The sequence below is a fragment of the Pelmatolapia mariae genome, linkage group LG9 (genome assembly GCF_036321145.2).
Source record: "Pelmatolapia mariae isolate MD_Pm_ZW linkage group LG9, Pm_UMD_F_2, whole genome shotgun sequence".
Lineage (NCBI taxonomy): Eukaryota > Metazoa > Chordata > Actinopteri > Cichliformes > Cichlidae > Pelmatolapia > Pelmatolapia mariae.
Window position 1 is genome coordinate 35,491,864 of NC_086235.1, and position 24,776 is coordinate 35,516,639.

Below are 24,776 nucleotides of genomic sequence, written 5' to 3' on the forward strand. Positions count from 1 at the left end.
GAGTCCATGTGTAAGCACAGACTGTGCTTCTGTCTCGTTCCAGCTCGTCTGTTTCATTCAAACACCCTGATCTCGTTTGAAACTCCGCCCCCTTGTGGTAGATGGAGTTTTTATCAGTGCTTGGAAAAGTTTTCTTCTGTGTAGTTTCCCTTCAAGCACATGAGCAGTCAGGTTTAGTCCTTGCTGGTGATAGACTTTAGCAGGGGAATGCCAGCTAACGCAGGGTGTGGATCCAGGTCCTCTGGTGTTTTGGCTACGTCTGTCCTACCTCAGGATACAAATCTGCAGCCCAGTTCAGTTCACATCAAATGTTTTTCCTCTGATCACCCCAAGCAAGCATGACTTCCTGAGTAAAATGATCCAGTGGGCTGTAACTGAGTTTTTCTAACATGATTTCGCTCTCTAACTTCCTTTGACCACTTCTCCTATCATTTCCATTTTTTCACTTTCTTCCTCTTTCTGTCCGCTCGTTTTGTCTTCATATATCTGCAGAGGTTTGCAGACAAAATCCAGGATTCAGAACTCCATGTTTGTGTAGCACTGTTTGTAAATTAACCTGCAGGTAGGACTAGTAATCCTGGTTTCCTGATTCTTGGATTATTGCTTCCCTTAATCACCACATTTAAAGAAGAGTGTTTTAAAGGTGCAAAGCTAGAGTGATGACATCATGTTTATGAATGTGCCAGGTGTGTATTTTACAAACTAGTTAGCAGCTCAGCTCATATCCTGAGCTGCAGACAGTGAAGTGGGAGCTGCTCTGGGCAATGATCCCATTTCTAATTATGCCCCGAGCATCTTTTCTGTGGTACTGATCACATAATGCTGATATATCTGTCATAGTTGGTTGGATGGTTCAAGCTGCAGATAGAAATCTGCTGGAAGTAAAAGGCCGATTGACTTGGATTACTTTAAAAGATGACGATGTTTACTTTAGGTGTTGTGAAATTATGTTTCAAGTGAATCTGTAGCAGGAAAAAAACACAGGGACTCTTGTTTATTCGTGCGTCTTTCTGTCTGCAGCCATGGCGGAGTTAGACTTGAGTCTGAGCGATGCGCTGACGGACAGCGTTCCCCAGCCCGGCCCGGAGAACATGGTGCACAGGGACTTTGTGGCTGAGCTGGAGGCGGAGCACTTTGACGATAAGGTCGGAGAGACGGTGGGAAAGACGGACTACATCCCGCTGCTGGACAACGATGACACCAGGGCAGGTGAGATGAACGTGATGTTGTCAGTATCATATGGGTGGCAAACACATCCAGGGGAAGAGCATTACTGTTTATCTGTCAATCTAAACGCAGCATTCATTCTTCGTTTTACCTCCTAAGAAAAATATCTTTCACTTAGCTTCTGATTAGCAGCTGGTTATGAATGATTTCTGCTGTCACAGTGTGTACTGTGGGTTTGTCAGGGTGATGCTGTGGCTAGCTAGCAAGACGGATGTTGTAAAAGATGTTCACATGCAACAACATGCAACATGCATGCCCTGCAGAGCTGAGGCAAACTGCTCAATAATGCTCTGTAGTTTGGTTACTTCAACTCATATTTGATGCATTGTTGATAAAATAATTAGAGGTTGACCAAGAATAGATGAAAGAAATTCTGACTGATAGATCAGCCGATATTCTTCACATATATATTCTAAAAAGATTTAGCAGCTGTAAATAAAGTACAATAATAAAACAGTAATACAGCGTACAGTTATATTCCTCTTCCCATAGACTATAATACTGTATAATATCATTCTTAAAGCAGAGAGAGTGTGCCTTTGACCTGAACTCCAGCTGCTCCTGTATGACTGATGGATGCAGGCACTGCTGCACGCTGGCTGCCATCTTGGATCTGCTCGGGTGTCATTCACCCACAGGGAAGACAGTAGCCAGAAGATAAGCAGAGCAGCAGTCAGTGCTTTGAACATCCCATTTGGCTGGTGAAATGTGGGGATGACACAGGAAACTGTATTTTTATTGTGAGCTGTCAGTAAATGCTCTAACTGTGCCAGGGGAGAAGTGAGACAGCTGGTTAGAAGTATGCAGAAGGAGAAGAAGAAGAAGAAGAAGAAGTGTCCTTGAGCAACTTGCTTGGCTCCAGAAAGCTTCTAAAATAAGTGTGGGACATGTGATCAGATGCCTTTGGGTCATTAGCCACGGGTGACGTGTTGAAGTTCCTGGGTTCGGTGCATTTGTTGTCGTGAGGAGTTTCACGTTACCCTTTGGCTGAGTTTGAGTTTGCAGGAATTAGAAGGAATTCCAAAGTTCGAGGACAAATGGCAGCATTATGACAGCAGCTCCGAGACAAACACCACAGCTTTATTAGAATAAGTAAGCTGTCAGGAGCTGCCAGTGTTGTTTCCTGTCAGAGCTTTAAGAAAGCAGTAAGTGAATATCAGCTGTTGTTCAAACTGACCTCTGTGGTGATACGACATTAAGCTGCTGTCTGCAGTTTAAACTGTGGCTCAGAAGGATGCAAAAGTACATGATCTAATAAATAAAGAGGTCAGCTCCAGTGTAGACAAACAGTAGATGGATCGAATAAACAAAAAAATGGATAAAAAAGAAGTGACGGTTAGCCGAGAATGACTCAGCTCTCGGGCCTGTTTTGGTTAGCCAGACACTTTGGTCAGACAGTCAGACTGTGTGTGGGCACTCGTCAGTGACAGCCGGCTGCAGGACGGGCCGTGGGTGGTGTTGCCAGTGATCAACTGTGGCACGCTGTGTGCATTTGGACAAACGCACACATGCTGACACGCCGAGTGCCAAACAGCAGGGCGAGGCAGTCCGCAAGTCATTGTCCTCTGTCAGCATGACAGGGAGATGGAGGTGGCATACATTTGTTGTTGTTTTCCCCCCTCTGTGAGTTGTTGTTTCAGAGCCCCGGTGCTCCAGTAATGTGCAGTGCTGCACTCGTGCATTTCATCCGTCGTATTTGACTTTTATCTGTATGTTTTTGTGCACGCCTGTCCTTTCCGTGCTCGGTTGTTGAATGCATCAGGGCGTGTTTATGTACGTATGGCATGCACTGGTTTGTATCCTGCTGTTTGCGTCGTTGTGATAGAAATCATGCTGTACTTGTGAAGCTCTGCATCGTTTAGCATGATTAGTCGAGTAAGACTTGCATCTTTATGAAAAACTGAACATTTCTGGGCGTGAAAAACCTCCCATGTGCACAGCTGCTGACCAATCAGACCATTACAAAGTGGCAAGTGGCAAAGAAGAATAGAGATATGGGGTCCTGGCATTTATTCACAAGTTGTTATTATTAAAGTTTAGATAAAAAGAGCTTAGTGTGAATAGAAGGGCAACAATAAAACAAATAATACACAGTTATGAGTAACTTCAAAAACATAAGACTTAAAAAGCCAAAATAAAATGATAAAAAATAAAAAATGTCTGTAAAGCTGAAGAAGTAGATTTAAAGTTTATCTTTGTAGATAAAGACTTCCAGCTGCTCCCAGGCCCTCCAGCAGGCGCTTCCAGGGGTTTAGGAAGTAACAGATAAAAGCTGCTTAGGCTGTTTGGAAAAGCTAAACTCCCCAGGACGGGATGTTTTCCACAGTTGTCCTTTTTTCACATGTAACAAGCAGCAGGAAGTCGTCTCCACCAGGCACGTTCTTACCTCTGGAAATCATCCGTTTGGTTTTGTGGGCAAGCTGTCGGCACAGCGCTCGGTGGAGGCAGCACATGACGGGACCTCGCATGGTGTGAATTCACCAGAATACCTGCGCTATTTGTACCTGGGCACAATCTGACTGCATCTGACGTTTGCACTCTCACACGCACCTCTGTGGGGTGATTTGCAGAAAAGTTCAGAGCTTTTTTTTCATGATAGCTTGTTTACAAAGGGGATAAAGCACCATGATGCCACCGTGGAATTTAAAAGGATTTCCATTTGTTTCCCATACCTGCCAGTCTTGTGGAAAATAAATGGTTCCTGTTATTTGGCATTAATTTTAGTATGTGACTAAGCCTAGTCTTGTTTTGGGATTGGCAGTTATTTCTTTGCTGTAACACTGCTTCTTGTCAATAAGTCTTTACTGTTTATGAATGGCACGTTTGTAAGGAAAATGCTTCTGTGGGTTGAGCAGCAAAGTTGAGTGTGTGGGTTGCATCCATAAAAAACTTGCCAGATCTTCTCTGCCAATGCAACAGCTTATTCTGCTATTGATGGTTGCAGCATCATTTGGCGTGAGCCCATGTAGAGGGAAGTCAGAGACAGGCTGTGAAGCTGGTGCCCCAAGAAGACAACCCTGTCAGTACTTATGCACCATAGAGAGTCTGCTACAGATTTGCAGGATGATATGGTCAGCAGCTTCCTACTGAGAGACTCTGGAACATACAGCACACGGTCAGTCTCCAGTCTCACACGTCTGCTGGGACGCCTGCCCTTCACCATCAGACCCATTTGTGCTGCTGTCAGCCACGCGTGCACTGGAACCTGAACGTGTGGAGGAACGTTATGCTCATTGCAACAGCTTTTGTTGGAGGCAGTGCGATGGTGTGGGCCAGCGTCTCCCACTAAAGCAATGTTGGAGGCAATCTCAGTGCAGAGAAATGAAGATTATGCAAGCAGTAGCAGTCCCATATCTCCAGAGTCTGGGACTGAACTCTATCCATACAGATGACAGCACTCGCCCCTACAGAGCGGGGTTTAACAGAGACTACCTCCAATTTACGAGTGCAGAGGGTGGAATGTCTTGCCTGCAGATCTAAAACTCAACCCAACTGAACACTTGTGGAATTAGCTTGAGCCAGATTGACCGACGCAACCACACCGGCTGACGACCCCACAACAGTGTGTGACCAAGCTGGTGACCTGCAAGAGGAGGAGGTGCCAGGCTGTTGTGGCTGCGTATGCTTCTTCCACATCCTGCTCCAGCTCCTCTTAGAAATTCTCAGTTTGTCTTGTTTTGTCAGATTTCGATTGTCCAATTCAATAAACGACACCAGTCAACAGCAAACTAAGACGTTTGACGTAGCAGAGAAGATGTGGCAAGTTTTGTATTGGGTACAACCCACAAATTCACTTTCCTTACAAATGTGTGTCACCATTTAAAGAGAAATAAACAGTATATCATTTATAGCTAAGAGGAATCGTTGGAACACACCAATAATGGACCAAACACAAGTTTCCTTCCTTGTTGCTTCCTGAGTTAGCACAGAAAAGTGCTGTATCAGCACGTTTATGGTGAAACACGTTGACAATATTGATACGATGAGGCCAGACTGAGAGAGATCGGCAGCCCTAATCAATGCTTTCTGTCCTCATACTGCTCATTTCTGAGACATTATTAAGACAGTGTTTGGTCAGTCTTGTCACAACACATTTATGTCGTTTGTGTTTTAGTTACTTGTGTAAAAGTGTGTCTGAAGTTCACATTTCTCAAACAAAGGTCAATAATTCATAAGTCACATGTCACACAGCATCACTCCTTCAGCATCCTCCCCTGACACCAGCCGATATATGCGTCTCGTTGCCTGCCCCTGCCTGACCGTAACTGCCCTTTGTGGTATTAGCAAGCACAGCCCCAGGCAGGCAGAGGACAAACACGCACCTCAAGTGAACAACAACCATATCCAGATGCCCTTTAAAAAGCCAGTAAAGACAGGGTCAGTGGTTTCCATTTGATTGCAGACTCGGTGTGTCGTATGTCCGCCGTGTCAGAGCAGCGCCGTGCAGTTTGATTTCCTCTCAGGTCAAACCATTAGCGCTCTGATGGATCGTAATGTCTTTGCTTGTTTTCGTGTTTGTGTGTGCGTGTGTGTGCAGACGCGGGTACTGCAATGGAGAATGGAAAGCAGGAAGCTCGTGGGGTGCAAAAGCCTGGTAAGACATATCCCACAATTGCCTCTCCTGCTGGTCTGTTTGCAAAGGCCAGCTGGTCGTCGCCATCCACCCATCATGGCCTCTTGACCTTTACTTGCCTGTCGAGCTTCATTTCATCCATCTGGAGCTTCACGTTCATTGATTGTGTGTACCTGTTTGTGTGTGGGATGTTTGGGGCTTTTTAAAATCTCCAGGATGTTCAAACTGAGCAGAAAACTAGTTTAACGTTGGAAAAAAGACAGAAAAAGTAGTAAAGACTTGCTTTCCTGTTTAACATCAAACTGTATGTATTTGCATGACAGCGAGTCTTAACAGGCTACAGGAAGTTGTCAGATTGTTGCGCTGATAATCAGCAGCGATCGTTGCAGTGCTGGGAGAGACCATCAGCTGCACACTGTGTGCTCAGCAGTCCTGTTGCATACGATCGGAATAAATTGATCTGGTGTCATCTCATATTTGAAATAATAAGCAGCAGAGATGAGGAATACATACAGAGTGTCTAATGAACTATCTGAACTATCGTCTCATACACAAATAGACCAATGAGAGGAGTGTTTCTTGTGTGTGTGTGTGTGTGTGTGTGTGTGCTCCATTTGGAAATCAGAGCATCTGTTTTTTTTCTCTTAAACTTTCCTTTGCAGTAGTCTGAATAGTCTTTGTTCCCACCTCCCAACCTTTAAATAAGTAGCCCATACACACTTCTGTTCCTCTGTTCGCTGTTTTTGGTCACGATGTAGATGATCCATAAAGTGCTGCTCTGCATGGCTTTGCTGGAGAAAGGATTATGCATGGGTATGTAAGTGATTATGTATCGTGTCCCTCACTGGCAAAACCCAGTTCCCACTGCTGCCTCTATCAGCACAGTGTGAAGGGCTGCATCCCTGCATCTTCTACACTCACAGGGAAAATATGGTGGTGGGTGGAGGAGGTCTATTCTCGACCAATCAGACTCTAAGAGGAGGTATTTGCAGAGTCTCCAGCCTACTGCTGATTCACTTCCTCTTCACAGTAAATGACACAGACGCAGGTAACTACGTTTAAGCTCTGTCCTCGCCCGGCTCATCTATATCTGCCAGTTATTTCCTGTTATTCCAGTGATGACTGGGCATGCCCTGAAAGCATGCCCTGCTTTATTATCTGTTTCACTCTAAATGGAATAACAGTGAACAAAATGGCCTGTATTTGTATAGCGCTTTACTCAGTCCCTATGGACCCCAAAGCGCTTTACACTACATTCAGTCCTCCACCCATTCACACACCCATTCACACACTGGTGATGGCAGCTACATTGTAGCCACAGCTGCCCTGGGGCGCACTGACAGAGGCGAGGCTGCCGGACACTGGCGCCACCGGGCCCTCTGACCACCACCAGCAGGCAGAAATAATGTGGATTTAAAAGACTTGAGACTAGTAATCATAAACTAACCTAGAAATGGAGTAATACATTTCTAGGGCTGCTATTCTTTTGGTTAAAATCATGGTCTCATTCTCATTTAATACAAATATTCATTCACATAAATATTATGCATCTGTTGATCTATAAAGGCATCTGAACTGCACGGTGTCCACAGACTAGTGGAGCATCAACAGCAAACAAACATTTCAGTCACACATCTCTGAAAGCAATCTGTTGGTAGCCGCTAATTCCACTGGATCAGCTTTGGAAACATCTTTTATAGATTTAGTTTTCCAACGGCTTCTTTGTCTACTCCTTGGTCTTTCTGTCGTCTTGGCTGCAGCAGGTCTAAACGGTGAGTTTGGGATGTTAGGGATGGAAAAAAGGCACCACGGTAAATCGAATGGGCTCTCTTAATCTATAACACAAGCAAACAAGAACCAAAGGAAGCACTTCCAATAATCAGTCACATGCAGTGAACTACTTTACGTTCATTTGGTCCGTCGTTCTGTTTAAAATCAGCCGTCCTGTGCTCAGAGTCGAACCACTGCTGATTCACATCCCGTGTAGGATCCACTGAGATGAAGTCACGGTGAGGATGGATGCTGATGACAGTGGGAGGAAGCGGTCTGCATGTAAATAAGTCCATATGAACTGTCTGCATGCACGGGTGACTTGTGTTACCATGGTTACCGTGGTGTTTGCATGTGTTTGTTCCTAATAAAAAAGTGGTCCGATTTCCCACACTGCATCTGTACTGAGATCAGCAGGAGCACAGTTTAGGCTGTTAAACCTGTTTTTTGTTGGGTTTTTGGGTCCTTCCTACTTCCTACTAAACACAGCATCAGCCTTATCAGGCACATTGGTTCCATCCATCACTGTTATTGCAGCAGTCCCCAAGGTAAGGACGCAGGCGGTATAAGTAGTAACTGGGTCAGAGGATTGAGAGCATAAGCTGAATCCTGACAGTGCAAATGCAGATGTGTGTGTGTGTGTGTGTGTGTGTGTGTGCACTGAGCTGCTGTATGTCACCTGTGCTGCATGATGCTTCTGCATGGCACACAAACTCAGCTGTAGGATATCGTTTATCTTTTCATATCCAGTAATGACTTGAGAACGAGATGTTTTCTCATTGTTGATTTTGTGACATCTTTACTAACCTGGTTTCTTCCCTTTTCCTCCTTATCCCTTCCTGTTTATCCTCCTTTTTTTCTCCCTGTTTTGTTATATTTACACTCTTCTTTGTTGTTCTATATTCTTCTTTCTGTTTTATTATTTCTTTTCTGCAATGTCTTTTTTTTTACACTTTTCCTTCCTTCTTACCGCTCCCATGATGCTTCTTTTATCCTACGCCCCTGTTTTTCATCCTTTCCCAATCCCCACGCTTCAGAGGACTAGAACCCGCCTCCATCGCCATGCTGACTGTCAGCCCGCTGTGCTTCTGCTTCTGTGCACCTCCTCCCTTCTCCCCGTACAACACACACACACAGACACACACAATCTGTCCTGTCCACTGCTCCTTGATCCAGCATGAAGGAGAAAGTCTGAGGTTGTGGACAAGACCTCACATCAGCTTCACTCATCACACACACACACACACACACACACACACACACACACACACACACAGCGCTGTCCTGACTTCAGCACACGCTGTTCCTCCAAATAGCGTGTTGCTACACTGTGACTCACTCTGCCAGCCAGGCTGGGTATATCAGTGCTGTTTCTGGACATATGCACGGTCACATTTGGAATTCGTTACTTTTCTCGTGTTTCCTTCTTGAGTTCCCGTTTGACCTCAATGTTTTCCACTGTTTCCTTTCGAACACTATTTTTTTTCCCTTTGCAAATCAGCCACATTTGTCCATTATTAATAAAGTCATGTCCTATTCATGTCAGTTTCCCAGATGTAAAAGCCTAAAGTCACATGAACAAAGTCTTGGCCCCGTGTGGATCTCCTCTCTGTGTCTCTTTGTCACACTAAAGCCGACAGTAAAGTTTATAAGTTCGTGTCCTCACACACTCAAACACCATCCAGGCATGAACCCTTTCAGAGCCGCCAGTGCTGCAAGCCTGATCTGTCAACACCCAGCATCCAAAACACACACACACACACACACGAGGTATTTGTGTATTGAAACCCTACAAAACTATTTATTCTTTTTTTCCGTGTAAACGGTTCAGTCCCTTCTTCCTGATGTAATCCTAATGGGCCTCTCCACCATCCTTTGTCCTTAATAAACCAAATCTGTAGGTGCGCCACTCCTAAACTGAACTGTCACTGATGTGAACGATGTCAGTGAGACGTCCCACGCGTTTCTGTCTTTTATTCTTTTTCACTGAAGGATGGAAAGTTTGGTTTGTAGCTCTGAAAGCTTTCATTTTAATTATTTTTAATTGCTGTTTCAAAAACGTAGGTCTTGTTAAATCTTCTTAGAGTTGTTCCTGTGTTTGTTGGGTCTGTGGCTGCGATCATCACGTATGCCATCAGTTCATTCGGACAAACATTTTAGTTTGTCCAAACTTATAATTGTGATACGTTCCTGGTAGCCGCGAGTTAACGTCCTCGACCTGATGCCCACAGCTGTTCATTATTTACAGCAGAGCTGAGTAAGGACTGTGGGTTTCTATCACACAGCTCTGACTGTTGGCCAACATTCACCTGTTGCGACCCTGATTTTGCGTCTCTTGCCTATAAATGAACAGCATATCTCTGTGATGCATTAAAGCTGGCTACAGACCCAACAACAGTTCAGTGGAGCTTTCACTATGAGTGCAGTCATGTATGCACGTTACCTGTTAACTTTTTAGATGCAGGGATTGTTCAACTGTGTGCCACAAAGGTTTAGCCTGTTTCATGTCAGTTGTTGTCATAGTATCGATCTGCGTGTCCTTTTTAGAGACTCTCCTCTCTTTGTTGTCTGCCTTTGCCAATAAACAGAAATATTAACACACACTCACCTGGCCTTTGAGTTCTTTCTTCTAACCACACTGCTCTAAACCTCTAACTGCTTTCTATTTCTGTCTCTCACAGCCTTTGATATTAGTTGCAATGTTTTTTTCCTTTTCCAGATATTCCTCTATCGTAGCAGCTTTCTAAGAGAACGACATGCTTAATAATCCTGCCTGCAACCTTTGGAGGCGGCGGCGTTTCCTAACGTAACGCTGGGAGATTAGCGTGTGCCACCGTGGAATGATTTTCCGGTGCTTCTTAGAGCTGAAGCCTATTTCTTTATTACCGTTTCCTTTTATGGAAAGGAAACGGAGAGAAAGCAGTCATTTCTTTTTCCTTTGTGCAACAGATTAAATGTGCACAATGTAAAGGACAAAATGGAATTTTGGAAAGAGGTTTTCCAGCTATATCCGTTTTTTGTCTTTTTTTATTTGGAGTAACAGCTCATGTGCTTTTTTCTACAGCTTTCCATCATCCTCAGCTGAACTGCAGAAAAATGTGCCAAACAACCAAACTGGTCACTTTTGACAGGAATGGACATTAAGCTTATTTTTTATGAGTACGTTTGGGTTGACAAGCTGCCATCACAACAAATTACCATCAAACAAGTGTGCTCAGCACGTTAGCAGAAGAGCGAGCATGGAGTTTGTGTCTGAGGTTCATGGTGGGATTAATCCTCCTTACACAGAGCAGTTTGAGTCAGCTGCAGGTTAAGTTGATTTCAGCTTTTATGGCAAGACTTTGGCAACACGCCGCTCTAACGCTTTCTGTCTGAATATTCAACACAGGGAAGAAAATGTATTTATTCTTTTTAGATAATTCAACTTACTTTAAGAAATGTTTGTGGAATATTAAAACTGTTAGATGAAGGAAACACGTCTGAACACTGTAGCATCATTCTGCCAAAAACCTCGTCATGGTTCAGATGTTTTTATTAAAGTTCATTCTGCAAACCTAACGCTCACCTGAGCCTGGACTGTGAGGTCACCGCACTAACAGTGATCACGGATGGCACGGCCGAGGTCTGCGTCAGGCAGACAGCAGTTTACTCACAGCTGTGGAGTCATAGTAGTGCTGTCAGGAGATGAGGTGGAGGCGGGCCAGAGGGCGGAGGAGCCTGAGCACGGGCACCATGTTCAACACCCACATTACATTAAAGAAAGGTATTGTGTGAGCTGAAGTTGTGGGATTTGGTTTCCCATCTTTCATACTGTGGGAATCATGTTTCCATGGAGCAGCAGATTCTGGTAGCCTCACCTTCCCCACGGCTTTATTTCCCCCCCTTATCAGAGACATTAAGTACCTGTCTGCACTTGTTGAACCGGCTGCTACTATGAACCAAACTAGTTTATCTGAGTCGTGCCATGAACACTGATATTCCGAGGAACGTTTTCAGTGTTAATGCTGCTGTCAGAGATGAGCACCTCCCTTTGGTTTGTGCACTCAGACTTTTTTTTAAAGGTAAAGTTACATTTCAGCTCGGAGAACCATAAAGAACAGGGTTCTGATTTCTTTTTCTATCGATCTATGAATTTCTAGTTAACATCTAGTTCATACCAAGAAAAATTAACTAATCTAAATGAACCCTATGAGGTTTCCATTGGCTTAGACCAGGCAGCGACTTCCAGGGTCCAAATGTATTCTGCTGGTCGCTCTATCTCTTTCCAAAGTGCTTTAGGTTTAATCCTTCATATCTTGAGTCTGAATGTGCAGCCATGAAACATGGACGTCTACATGGACGAATACGAAATATTTGGCTGGTAACTAGCCACCAGACAAAGTAGAGACATTCTGTACTTAAGTACAGTAGTGTAAGTATAAATACTACTGTTGAAAAAATACTCCAGTAAACGTTGAAGTAGTGATTCAATTAAAAAGTACAGACTCTGAAATGTACTCAAAGTAATAAAGTAAGAGTAGCTCTTTGGAGGACGTTGCTATTCTTGTGCACAGCTAACTGAACCTCGTGCTGTATTAACGTAATGATCAAATAATATCAGTAGATGGGATACAAACTTTAGTCTCACTTCTTAGAAGAAAAGAAGGAAAATAATAATAATTTACATGTAAGCTTTAAATGTCCAGTTTCTCAAACCCCACTGAGCATCCTTCAGTTAACCTCTCTCCTTCCTCTCCTGTCCTGTCTTTCTTTTCTCTCCCTGTGAAGTCCAGCAGCTGCACCTTTAGCTGCAACACACTGTGAGACAAACTGCACACAAACAGTTTGTGTGTTTGCTGGTGTTTGTTGAGCTGATAGAAACCCTGCATTTGAATTACCTGCCACTTAAAATGATCACTCCCTTTTGCAACTTCCGGACACCTGCAGTCATTGATGTGACGTCCTCTGGTGGTTAATGCACGAACAGTGCACGTGTTACTGTTCAGGCTCAAATCGGTTTGATGTTTGCAGGCCGTGCAGTGACAGGAAATAATAACTTCCCTCACATGTTGAACCAAAAGCAACAAGCCTGTTTTGAAAATATAAGGAGTAGAAAGTACAGATTTGTGTTAAAAATGTAGGGAGTAAAAGTAAAAAACTACTCAAGTACAACTTCCCAGCTCTGCTGCATACATAAAACAGACCCCAACCAATCACAGCAGATGGCCCCGCCCCTCCCTGAGCCTGGTTCTGCCGGAGGTTTCTTCCTGTTAAAAGGGAGTTTTTCCTTCCCACTGTCACCAAAGTGCTCATAGGGGGTCATATGATTATTGGGTTTTTCTCTATGTATTATTGTAGGGTCTACCTTACAATATAAAGCACCTTGAGGCGACTGTTGTTGCCATGGTGAAGATGACAGGTCCATGTTTCAATGTGTTTTTATTGAATTAATTAAGTTTATGACAATCCATCAGTCTTTTCTAAGACATAATTACCCACTAATCAATGTGATTTATGATTACAATATTCTTTGTTCTGTTGAATAACTTACAAAAATTGACTGACTGCACCTTTAAAGTGTGTTTTAAAGGGCTGGGTGAAGGTAGAAGGAGAAGAGCTGAAGACTTTAGTCATATATGTTTTATATAGCATCACACAGTAAAGACATACAGTACCATAAACTCATGTCAGTCACTGGTTTGCTCTCTCGTGATAATGTTTGGAGTTCTGTTAGAAAATGTTACTTTTCAGACTTTAGACTAAAAGGCTAAAAATAGAATTGTTGTCAGATTTTATTGCACAAACCTGACGTCTTAGTTTCTTGATTTCCTCATTTGTTTTGGCTGATCTGTGACCAAGATGACCAAAAACATTGGCGTATTTGACAAATCTGCCAACTGTCTGAAGCGTGCCTCAGCAGTCACACCGGCCTGATTTCAGTTATGTCACATAAGGTTTATGCGATCGAAGCACCATAACTTCACACTTGTAGCTGAGCACATATTTGGGCGACTTGACATTCTCACATCCTGATTTTACTTGAAGTGATTTGGTAGAAATGCTAAATCTTTCCTTAAAATATTCTTGATGTGGCTTTAATCCCCAAGCTGGGAAAAAACCCTAATTCCTCCCTCTGTGAAGCTTTCTGTCTCCACCGTCTGTGCGTGAGGACTTCTTATATTCAAAGGTGTGTGTATGCTTTTGTGCAACCCTGCATGGATGCATGTGCGTTTGAACGCCACCACACCCACTCTTCTTGAGTGTGGAGATCTGAGTGTGGCGTCACGTGTGAAATGCTCTGGGAGGGTAGCAACAACTTGGGCAACTAGCGCACAACTTGTGCTCTCCACTGCACTTTGAAGCGTGCACCCGTTCATCTGTTGCTTTGACAGGTTTGAGAAATCCCTGCTGGTTGGAGCTGAACGCAGCCCCCCCGCCTGCTCGGCTTAGTACAGCCAGTTGTGATGCGTAACAGCGAGGCGTGCACGATTGCAAATATGAGCAAAGAAAAGAAAGAAAGAAGTCAGAAATCCTTCAGAGGTCATTCATCTCCTTAATCCTGATAATAGAAACCAACAATCACTGATGTGAAGAAGATCAGGGAGAAGTTACAGCAGCATTACAACAGCCACACTGGGACTGCCGTGTTTCTCATTCCATGGAATGCTCATCTCATTCCAAAGCTTGTTTTCGGGCTGAGACGAGGAGGTGAGGGAGACACAGTGACATCACAGGTGTCACAGAGTGGGAGAAGGTATGGAGGGAGACAGCTATGTATATGTGCGTTTCTTTTTTTAAAGATGTCTGCAGGTCCCACACACACACACACTCGCGCTACAGAGACGTCACATCAAACACACCTTGCCTCTCTCCTGCCTGTCAGTGCACATCACTCTCACACACTGCATTAGTCTCATCACTGCATTAGCTGTTCACGGCCTGGTTTCCTCCAGGACCTCGGCCTCCTCCCCTCACAGGTCTGTTTGTTTGATTGTTTTATTTGAAGTGCAGCTTTATTGTTACATCTGTGTTGTAGTGTTTCACACATTCAGCTCACACGGGAAACAGTTCAAGATGAATACATGTAAGCTAACAGGGTGTACTTCAGGCCACACCCGCCTTCAGAGACGGCGACTGCAGGAGATATAAAAGCAGATTCAATATCCAGACTTTTGTCTTTTGTGTCATACAGGACCACTAGAGTACCATATGGTTATTTCTGGACAGCATCCATGACTTTAGAGGGACTGCTGGTTCTCCTAATCCTTTCTCAGGATATGTGATGTCCTCCCTTATCTTTCTTGTTCTGTTTTCACTCACGTTTTTACCCTTGTAAAGCAAAGTTTTAAATAACTGAACTTTGGGAAGCAACAGCAATGAAATGCAGCTTCCACACCTCGACATAAACTCCATTTAGTACAAAGTTCGGGGAGGACAGTTCCAGGAACGGTGGATAGAAATTTACCGCCATGTACTTGGATTCAAACTGATTCCAACTACATGATTAATGCAGTGGCGTGGCTAAATCAACAAGACACCGTCGATGTTTGTCAGGGGCGAACAGCAGTCTGTCCCCTCGATGAACCGTCACTGAGCGCCTGTGGTCCTGCAGCAGCCCTGACCTGGCCGCTTCATGCTTCCTATCACAGCTCAGAGAGGCTCAGGAGCAGGGAGAGGAGGAGGTCAGCTGGAGGACAGCTGCAGGACTCCAGCCTCGCCTGCCAGCTCCACCCAGATTAGGCCGTTTTGGTAAAGCAGAGTGTGGTTGCTGTAAGCTGCTGTTCTCAGATATTTAACTATGTTTATATGTTTTGCTGCATTGTCATTTGGGATGTTCCACTCATTTTAAAACCATCTGATCTCGAGTGCCTGACATGCACTCACAGCACGTCCTCTTATTGTTGCCAAATTAACGACTCTTTTGCTCGATGTAGTAACTTTTCACAGCCCTTCATAGAACTGCTTCACAGTCGTGGGTCTTTCTGTGCTCAGAGCACTTCACATGAGAGAAACTGCAGCTTTCTGTTTCTTCCAGCTTCCTTTGTTATCATTTTATCGTAGAAATCACACCGTAGCCACGATTCTTAACCTGAGACCATGTCCTAGTTGCAGGCTGTCTTGTCTAAACAGTGAAGGATTCCTAAAGATCCCAAGTAGGCCATGGCCTCATTCTTAGAGAGCACGCTCTGTACATTTTCACTATTATAGGAAGTTCAAGACGGATCTGTGCAGGCTTTGTGATTTACTGCACTTTTGTTTTCTTAATATAAGCTTGCTTTACACCAAAATAAGTTTTTCCCCCCTGGGTAAGATTCTGTGTTGACTGTTATTCACAGCTGTCCCATCCATCAGTCTCCTACTTTAAAGGGTAAGAAGGCCACAGCAGCTTTACATTTTAGTATTTTTTAAAGCTCCGCTGTATTTAGCAGGTTGGAGTCTTTGCCGTGACCCTGTCGTTGTACTGATGCTGTGGAAATGTTTATTGTGATGCTGTGTTGTTTTGACCTGACAAGCCCATTGTCTTGGTCAGGCCTGGTACAGAGTCCCTCTATCTGGCAGAGCAGCAAAAACATCACAGTTGCTTCTTTGACACTGTGTTGCAGACTTTAGTCTTTCATGTTCATGTAGAGTAATTTAGTGACCTGACCCCGTTCTTTACCTACGATGTCTCTTATTTTATTTTGGATGCGGTTCTGTTCCCAAATTTTTGTTACGTAAGAATTCATCTTTTTCTGAATGGGAGCTGAGACACATTACGTGCTGGACAAAGGAGTCAGCTGACGATTAGCAGCAAATATTTCACAGTCTGTTTCCTGCAGGGTTTGAGATGTGTTTACCTTGCAGCAGTGTAATACCAGATCAGAGTTAACATGCAGGTAACTGTTACCTGGCTAAAAGTACAGCAACATAGAACAATGCATGGGAAAGAAACAGAAGAAAAGAACAGAAATGGGAATAATCTTTGTACAGTATTTTTTTCAAGATGGCTAAAAATTGAAATCCTGAATCAGCTAAACTGAGTCTAATTGCTGATACTTCACAGATTAATTTGTAATTGTAAGCAGAGCATGTTCAAAGGTGATTGGTCAATAGGTGAACTACTAATCAGCTATTGGTCCAAGAATTCTTCTCCTGTGACATTAGTGAGGTGTGTTTACTGGGCTGCTGTCACATGGAGCTTATCATTTGTCTCTGAAGGATGAGAATCACTTATACAGACATAGATTCTAAATGTAAGTGCAGATAATCAGTCCCATCAGTCATGTATGAATTTCACAACTTCAGTGTAGGTAAATGGGAATATATAGCCCCTTTTTTACACTGCTGAAGCACTCAAAGCACTTTATTCAACGTGCCTTTTTCACCCAGTCACACAAGCACTTTTTTTAAAGCAAAGTTCTTTCTGTCTACTCCAGTTCATCCAAAGCTATGGTGTTAATATTCTGGTCTAGAGTCGTGGTTGTTAGGTCAGATCGTAGGCATGAGGTCATAACCAAGTTTGACTGACTGTATTCCTTGGCTGACTCCTTCTGCAGCCTGAAGTTGTCCTAGGAGTCCTACAATGCCCCTTCTACAACTAGTTCATGCATGAGTAGGATTAAGCAAAGCTTGTCTGTGTGTGTGTGTGTGTGTGCGCAGTTATGGCAGAGCAGTTCTGAGTGTGTCCTCGGATGCCTCTGATTTGTCTAAGCAGTAGCTGCTGCAGTCTGTCTTGCCATATTTTGTCCTCATACTGAGGTCAGGCAACCCCCAGCAGCAGCAGCTCTTACATAATGCAGAATTTAGCTTACAATACACAAAGACTCCCACTTATTATTCTCTGGCAAAAGTCACACTTTGAGGTACGAGCCCTTACTGGGCAAAGTCACCCTCTTGTTTCATACTAGCTGAGGGATTTTGCTTTTGGAGGCTTCTTTTTTAGCAGCATTGATTGCTTACTGGACCTACAGCTAGATGGTGAAAGCAGTGCAGCAGTGCTAATGTGACCACCCTTAGAGATCAGGTGGTCCAAGAGAACTGAGCTGAACTTCTAGCTGAAAGAACCGGAGTTAATCTGTTAGCATCAAGCACGTAACAAGCAAATAGTTTTTCTTTATAGAATCAGTGCCTGTTCAAACACTTTTACACAAAGACTGTGGTAACAAATGGGAGTTCATTTCAAAGGTAGCCTCTTCTGGTGCCTCTTTAGCACATGGCTAAAACAAATCCAAACCTTAACATTAATGAGTATGTGGGTTAAACTGCCACCAGCCCGCTATTTTCCCAAACCCAAACATTAGAGCTAACAGTTTGATTTCCATTTCAGTTCAGATAGCCAAACAACAAAGAGTCTCTCACCTACCCTTACCCTGCTGTCTTAACATAAAACTCATTGTTGCAGCCAGGTACAAAAGTGACCCCCTAAGATGTCCTCCTTAAATCCAGCTTCACAGAGTTACATATATGACAGTTTTTGAATTAAATGATTAAATTAAACTGAAACATTTACTGTTTTATGTCCACTTTAAAAAATAAGCCATACATGACAGCTTATGCTTTACAAATGTAAGACTGGAACTGGAGTGTAACTGGTTTCCCCTCCTTTTTAAATCAATCCAGCACCTCACCGAATATAAATTTGAGTGTGAGCCGCATCCAGATGCTATGTGAAAGATGAAATGACTACATTTGAACAGGCATTTGCAGAATTTTATGGTTCAGGAAAAGCAGGTTTGCAGTTACGATCTTCCATTTAATCCATTTTTACATGAAAAAATTGCTGCTTTAAGATGTGTCACACATTTGATCCATGAAATTTAACTTCCTTATTGGTTTGGGGTTTTTTTATTTAACAGATGCATACACATTGGTTAACATTCAACTCTAGACAAATGTTAGAAAGCCAAACGCTAGCCTGTTACCATCAAATGTGGTGGGACCTGTGATACCACATAAGAAAACACGAGTCTGCTAGCGCTAACACTTCTTTAAAAATAACACACAACAGAAGTTTTCAAAATCTGAGGTTCCCCAAAGTTTAAACTTTGCATTACAAAGTTAGCAATGCTCAAACAAAATCAGCCAGCAGAGCTCAGTGTTGCCCATTTGTGATTTTTCTGGCCTCTAGGGAGACAATTAAAGGTCAAGCAGTCATGATGAGTGTTGACACTGTAATGAGCGTCCTATTGCGCACTGACTCACCTGCTAGGAGCTGTTCAAATTGGCGCACACACTTACCTGCACTCACTTGTGCTGCTTCACAGTCGGTCTTCGTCCCTCTTTCAGGCTGAGCAGTTCACCATTGGTACATTAAACACAACAGCACAAATCCAGCATGAAATTTTCCCCTGTGGACTGAACTGAACTACTCAAAATTTGTCTAAGCTAAAAGACCTGAGGTGCAAAAACATTCACCAAGCCCAGATCCCATTGTTTCACACAAAAGTGAACACTTAAGTGCAAATTTCAGCCCCTTGGACGTTGTATCTGGTGTGATGCAGATAGTATGTGCAGACGACTTCAGAGTGGATTAAAAGACTAATATTGAAATGAAACTTTCTGCAGATATCTGTGAACATGCCAAGATCGGTACAAGGAAATGAGGCATGAAAGATCAGCATGTTGTGGGCAGAAGTAATTACATTGTAAGTAATTTTAAATTAGCAGGTATTTTACGGGAAAGGAGACCAAAAATATAGTGTAAGTAGTTTAAAGTACTGCATAATTTCTTTGCAGTTTTGCAGAAAAATAATCAATATTTCCCATCTTCATTGTAAGTAGTTGGACAGCTGGCAGTATTATGGAGTGGCTTAACTTTGACGAACTTCCAGGTATTTTACTGGAAAGGATATGCTGCTTTCCAACGTTATGGTAGTTGAAAGAGGAGAACAGTCCTTATCACATTCATACTGGTAACATAGAAGAACAACTGAATAATAGAACATCCAGCCATCATGCACATCAGCATAATTTATGTTAAATAAAACAAAGATCCAAAAAGGCAAGCTTAATCCAGAGGCTTTGGGAACATGAGAGTCCTGTTAGTAGGGCTTCAGGATTCAGTGTCTTTACATCCAACACATCCGTACTCCTGAAGCGTAACACGCTACGCCATGTGACAAATCGCTGGTATGTTACGCTTTCCGGTCACCCACCAACGCATTTGGAAACAGGAGGAAACATGAGGACTGTTTGGACTAAATCTACACATGTACATTTATTTTACTCTCTCATCATGAATCACTTTGGAAACACTCTAACACGATTAAGAGTGTGGTTAAGGTCGGGAATGGTCTCGTGGGTCATGTAGCCTTCAAATAGTTCCAGCAAGTCTTTAGCAGGCAGTTAGAGTGTCTGCTGATGACATGCAGACTTTTAAAAATGCATCTCAAACTGTGCTGCTACAGCTCTATGGCGCGGCTAGCATATGTCGCTAACTCCAGGGCTCCATGAGCCGCCATTCCTGTATAAAAATAGAAAGATAAATGTTCCATGGCGTGAATGGACTAGTGGGCTGTATTATGAACTGTTCCCAATGTACCTGTGCAATTTATGTAGAAGTAATTTGTTTCATTCTTCTTCTTCTTTTTTTTACAGTTATTTTATGGGTGGGTGTAAGGTCGATGCTGGATTATGGAACGCTGTAACCCCACATGTATGAACAGCTCTGACTGGAAGTGATTGGGGTTGATGAAGCAAGGTCATACGAAGCTTGCAGAGACCACGGTTAAAAAGGCTTCTGTTCTGACCAGTTGACTGATTGGTTCTGTCTGCTAGTACAACTTCTACTGTTGCCTTAGAGATGTTTTCTTTGAGTGATGGGTGCCCAGCAGACAGTTTTGAGGGTTTCTAATAATAGCACAGAATCAGAGCGAATTGAAAGATATTTGAAATATTTCCCTAATCTTCTTTATCGAGTGGAGGTTCGTGTACAGATAAGGGAGCAAGGTTCCATACTGTGCACTTCAGGCTCTGCTCCTACTGGTTTCAGCACCTTGGACAGAACCATAGCAGTAGAAATATGTGCCTGATTGTATGTAGCCTGTGACCTCATTGGTAAGACAGAGGGACCGACCGAATCCAGCCTGAGCTCGAGCACCAGTGTTTTTGAGCGAATGGGTGACCCTGCCGACGGAATGTTTTCTGCCTCCTGTCGAGACAGACAGTGTGCACCCCACCACGGCCCCCGTGCACGTCTGATATATGAAAGCTTTTTTGACTTTGGGTGGCGTCCTGTCTGTTCGCCTCACTGTCACCCTCTGTGGACACAGCTAGAAGAGGGTTGCCAACGGTGTATCCCTCCTTCTCTCCGCAGCTACTCCCCTCCCTCCATTACTCCCCTTCCTCAATCCCTTCCCGTTTGTTCTATTCCTTGCTCTGTTCGTCCGCTCTTTTACGCTCGCTCATCCTATAAATCCTCTTTTCTGCTTTTCTTATCTCTTCTCACCGAAACTTCTGATCAATTCCTCTCTGTGTGTCTCGCTGACGGCAGCCTGCCTTTCCCTCCTCGTCCTTATTCCGTAGACTCTTTCTGTTTTTACCTCTCGCACCCAAACAATCAGTTGGAGGTCTGGGACTTGTTGGACAAGAGTGGAAGGATGACTGCAGGGTTAGGGAGGAAAGGAGAGGGCTGTGCGAAGTCAGGGAGTGTGAGGGGAGGCGCTAGCTGGCGGGGCCTGGGACCTGAACTAGACAGACAGTAAAACGTCACCACACCAAAGCCAGACTCCCCGACTGTGATCGCGTGTGTGTGTCTGCGTGTTTGTGTCTCTGTGTGTGGTAATTTTGCATGTGCATGTGTGTGTGTGACTGGGGGTTCACAGTGTTAGTAGCTCACAGCCAGCTGAGGCTGCAGTGGAGACAGACAGAGACAGAGGCACTGAGCAGCACATAGCAAACACCACTGATTGTTGAGTTGTGTAGGATTGGGATATCTGCTTTTGGGAGGAAATTTAGCAGGTGAGAGTACAGTTGTGTGTCTGTGTGCGTCTTTCTTTTGTGCAACAGAACCCTCCGTGCAAGTGTGTATATTTTGGCAATGCCTGTTGTATTTGTGTAATGTCTATGCCAGCATGTTTGTGTGATTTCGGTAGCCTTGTGTCATTAAAATGAAGATTTTACATCAGAGCATCATCAGCGAGGTGAGTGAACTAACATTCAGTCATCTGTGTTGCTGCTGCAGGTAGTAAACTGACCTCGGGGGGACAGACAGCAGCGTCGCACCTGGAGCCGCAGGGAGAGGTGCGGCCACTCTCGCTTGACCAGCAGCAGGCCTTGGCTTCAGACTTCTTATCAGGTACGGAGTTTAATGGTTCCACAGTCTTATCCTTTCATCTTAACTTGTTAACACTGATTCATGACATCTTTTGGACCTTCTGTGGTCACAGTGGGACATTTTCAGGAAATGATCTCGTTTTTGACTTGGATCAGAAAAACTGGACTTAGAGTGGAACTTTTTTACTCAATGCCCAATCGAGTCTGACTTTGTAGCTTCCAAACCAGTGACTGTCCCATATCCAAAACATCTCAAGGTTTTCTGTGTCTCAGAATTAGCTTTAGTTAGAATTTGGGCATCACATATACACACAAAGCAAGTGTATCACTAACTGGAAGCAATGAACATGATGTCCAGGTAGGATTTAAGAAAACTGACATTGAATATATGTATAAATATTTATATATAAATTGTTGATTAAAATGTTTGCATCGGTTGTTCTCTGTGATTTCACGCTGGCTGATCCTCGCCTGAGCGCTCGGGCCCAGAGAAGCAGCACAGTTGGAGCTTCACGTGTGTTACTTTGCTTTGCATGGTGGATACAGTCTCAGAGTGTAGCCACTATGTTTCCAAACCCATGCAGCTTATTAGCTATTGTTTTTTGTCTTTGTCCAATGTAGATACAAATTATGTGCATTACATGGAAAAAACCCAAATTATTGTATAAATGTAGTTTAATTGTATTCATTTTAAAGTAAAAGTTTTACTCTTAAAAGATCTACCCATGCAGCGGGCCTGAGAGGCTCAGCCTCTTTGGGCCACTCCTTTTATTCCCACTCGTGTTTCTGTTTAAAGTACTCATTTCATTCCAACACAGAGCAACATAGATTGTATATAGAATATAAATAATGATTTGTATCTGCTCTCCTCTTTGCTGTCTGCCCTCATGTCATACCTTTTGAATTGTTAATGCTGTCATGCCCAGTGGCGCCTCCACTCAGTTGACTTCTCTTCTATATATTTGCCTGCGTCTCATTGCTCTCTCTCTTCTCTTGTCTTCTCTTCACCTTTTCCATTGTTCCCTCCTTCCCTGCTGCCAGCCTCCGTGGCAAGTTATTCTAATCCTCTGGGCTTTCAGACCAGCCCTGCACAAAAGATGGATACTAACCTGATGGGAGCATTTTCAGGTATACTCCCAATATTTCCTTCTAACAGAATCACAGATGTGAGTGCTGTTGTAATAGCAGTGCTGAGATATTAACTGTGTGTGTGTGTGTGTGTGTGTGTGTGTGTGTGTGTGTGTGTGTGTGTGTGTGTGTGTGTGTGTGCGCGTGTGTGTGTGTGTGTGTGAGATATGAAATTGAATGTTGCTTATCATTACTCAGCAACACTGTCTGATAGGATCTGTATTACTACAGAGTCTCATATTTAAAAACACAGAGCGCTCACTCATGCATGCATGGAGAGCCCGCTACACATGATGAAGTGCTGTGTTGTGTCTGCAGCATTGATATTGTCAAATATTGTCATATTTCAGAATGTGAACATTGTAATTATCTGTTGTGTATATTTAAAGTAAGGGCTTTGTATTCTGTGTGCATATGTGGATTTTGAGGTGTTTACTCAGGAAGTATCAAATATTGTGTTAACCTCAGAGCAGCTGAGTAGCACTGAAGTCATGAAGTTGAACATCATGCACTCCTGACGTCTCTGCTGCAGACACGGGGCTTTTTGCAGAGACTGTCAGTTAGCTCCATTCTTCAGAACCAGGCCAAAAATGATCATTAATGGTTTTATCTTTCTGTCATAGAAGAAACATTTGAGAGTTCAACATTATAATTCTCATAACCATTTATTGTGGCGGAGCTTTCTCCGGTCATGGACGGCTACTCCAGTGTTTACTCTGGTTTTGCTCCTGTTTAGGTCATTCCTGCTTTTGCTTTCCAGGCTTCATCTGCTTTTTGTCTTCTGCTCATAATGTACTCTCTGCACTACTCTGTGGGACTAATTATCATGTATGACAGTACTATTATTAAATACATGTTTTGTGCTAAAGTCACAACTGTTCTGTCTTCACATCCTGTTGATGGCTTCTTAAAATGTTGGCGGTACAGTAGCTACAGCATCATATCGTAAGTATCTGTAAGGGTATTTCTAGCCTTTCACAGCTGATGGATGGGGGGGCAACGCGATAACTCAAGCAGGAAGTCACCCGAGAAATTCAAATTGATACCATATTAAAATTCTTGGATGCGTTGGGATGTCAGTGATTTTGACCTGTTCCTTGTGTTTGAGCCTTTCCTTCTTTGGATTTGCTAACATGTTCTCACAGTGAGTGCTCTGTTTAGCTTCACATTAAACTCAAACACTCTTTGATATGATTTGGATTTCATAGTTGAATCGATTACTACAAAAGCAAAGTCCCTGAGGCAGCAACCAACTCTGGGCACTAACATTTCCAGCACCACCTTACAGTCAGTAAGAGACGTTTGAATAGCTGCATTTGGTCTTTTAGTGTTTGTCAGTGGAAGAAGTTGTAAATTTCCTTCCTCATTAAAAATGCGACTTCCAATCAGGAACTTTGCCCCAGAATAGCCAATAGTTGTCCACGCTGATGAATTGCATTTGTGGATGTGACCCTTGTTAGTTGCATGCAGAGCTTTAGCCGTCACTGGCTTGGTATCTGCTGGTAGTTTGCAGAATGACACACACACACTCACAGTGTGAGCTATAAGGCTGAGTTATGCCTTTCACCATGCCAGCCTCTGCAGAGCCAGCTCTCATTGTTGTCTTAATGAGACCTGTCGTCTCTGGGCCACCAAAATACCCTGCAGGCTTGGACACACACACACACACACGCACACACACACGCACACACACACACACACACACACACACACACACACACACACACACACACACACACACACACACATTCCCTGACCTATACAAGTACAGCTGACACGTGCATCAGTGAGTTACTCTCTGGACTAATTTCCACCAGTTTGGGACTCATGCAGGTGAAGAAGCTAA

At 43.5% G+C, this 24,776-nt stretch overlaps 1 protein-coding gene across 10 annotated transcripts in view; it reads left to right on the plus strand.

Moving 5' to 3' along the window:
* LOC134634900 (microtubule-associated protein 4) overlaps positions 1 to 24,776 on the plus strand; it is a 120,244-nt gene that overhangs the window by 36,381 nt on the left and 59,087 nt on the right. For 7 of the 10 annotated variants that reach the window (XM_063484347.1, XM_063484345.1, XM_063484348.1 and 4 more), the window contains exons 2-5: positions 1,021 to 1,209; positions 5,765 to 5,821; positions 21,711 to 21,824; positions 22,844 to 22,930. In XM_063484347.1, coding sequence (XP_063340417.1) covers positions 1,023 to 1,209; positions 5,765 to 5,821; positions 21,711 to 21,824; positions 22,844 to 22,930 — 445 coding nt within the window. In that variant the 5' untranslated portion in view covers positions 1,021 to 1,022. Of the gene's footprint in view, positions 1 to 1,020; positions 1,210 to 5,764; positions 5,822 to 20,899; positions 21,488 to 21,710; positions 21,825 to 22,843; positions 22,931 to 24,776 lie in introns of those variants that run through there. The other 3 variants (XM_063484350.1, XM_063484349.1, XM_063484354.1) reach the window with 3 other exon arrangements.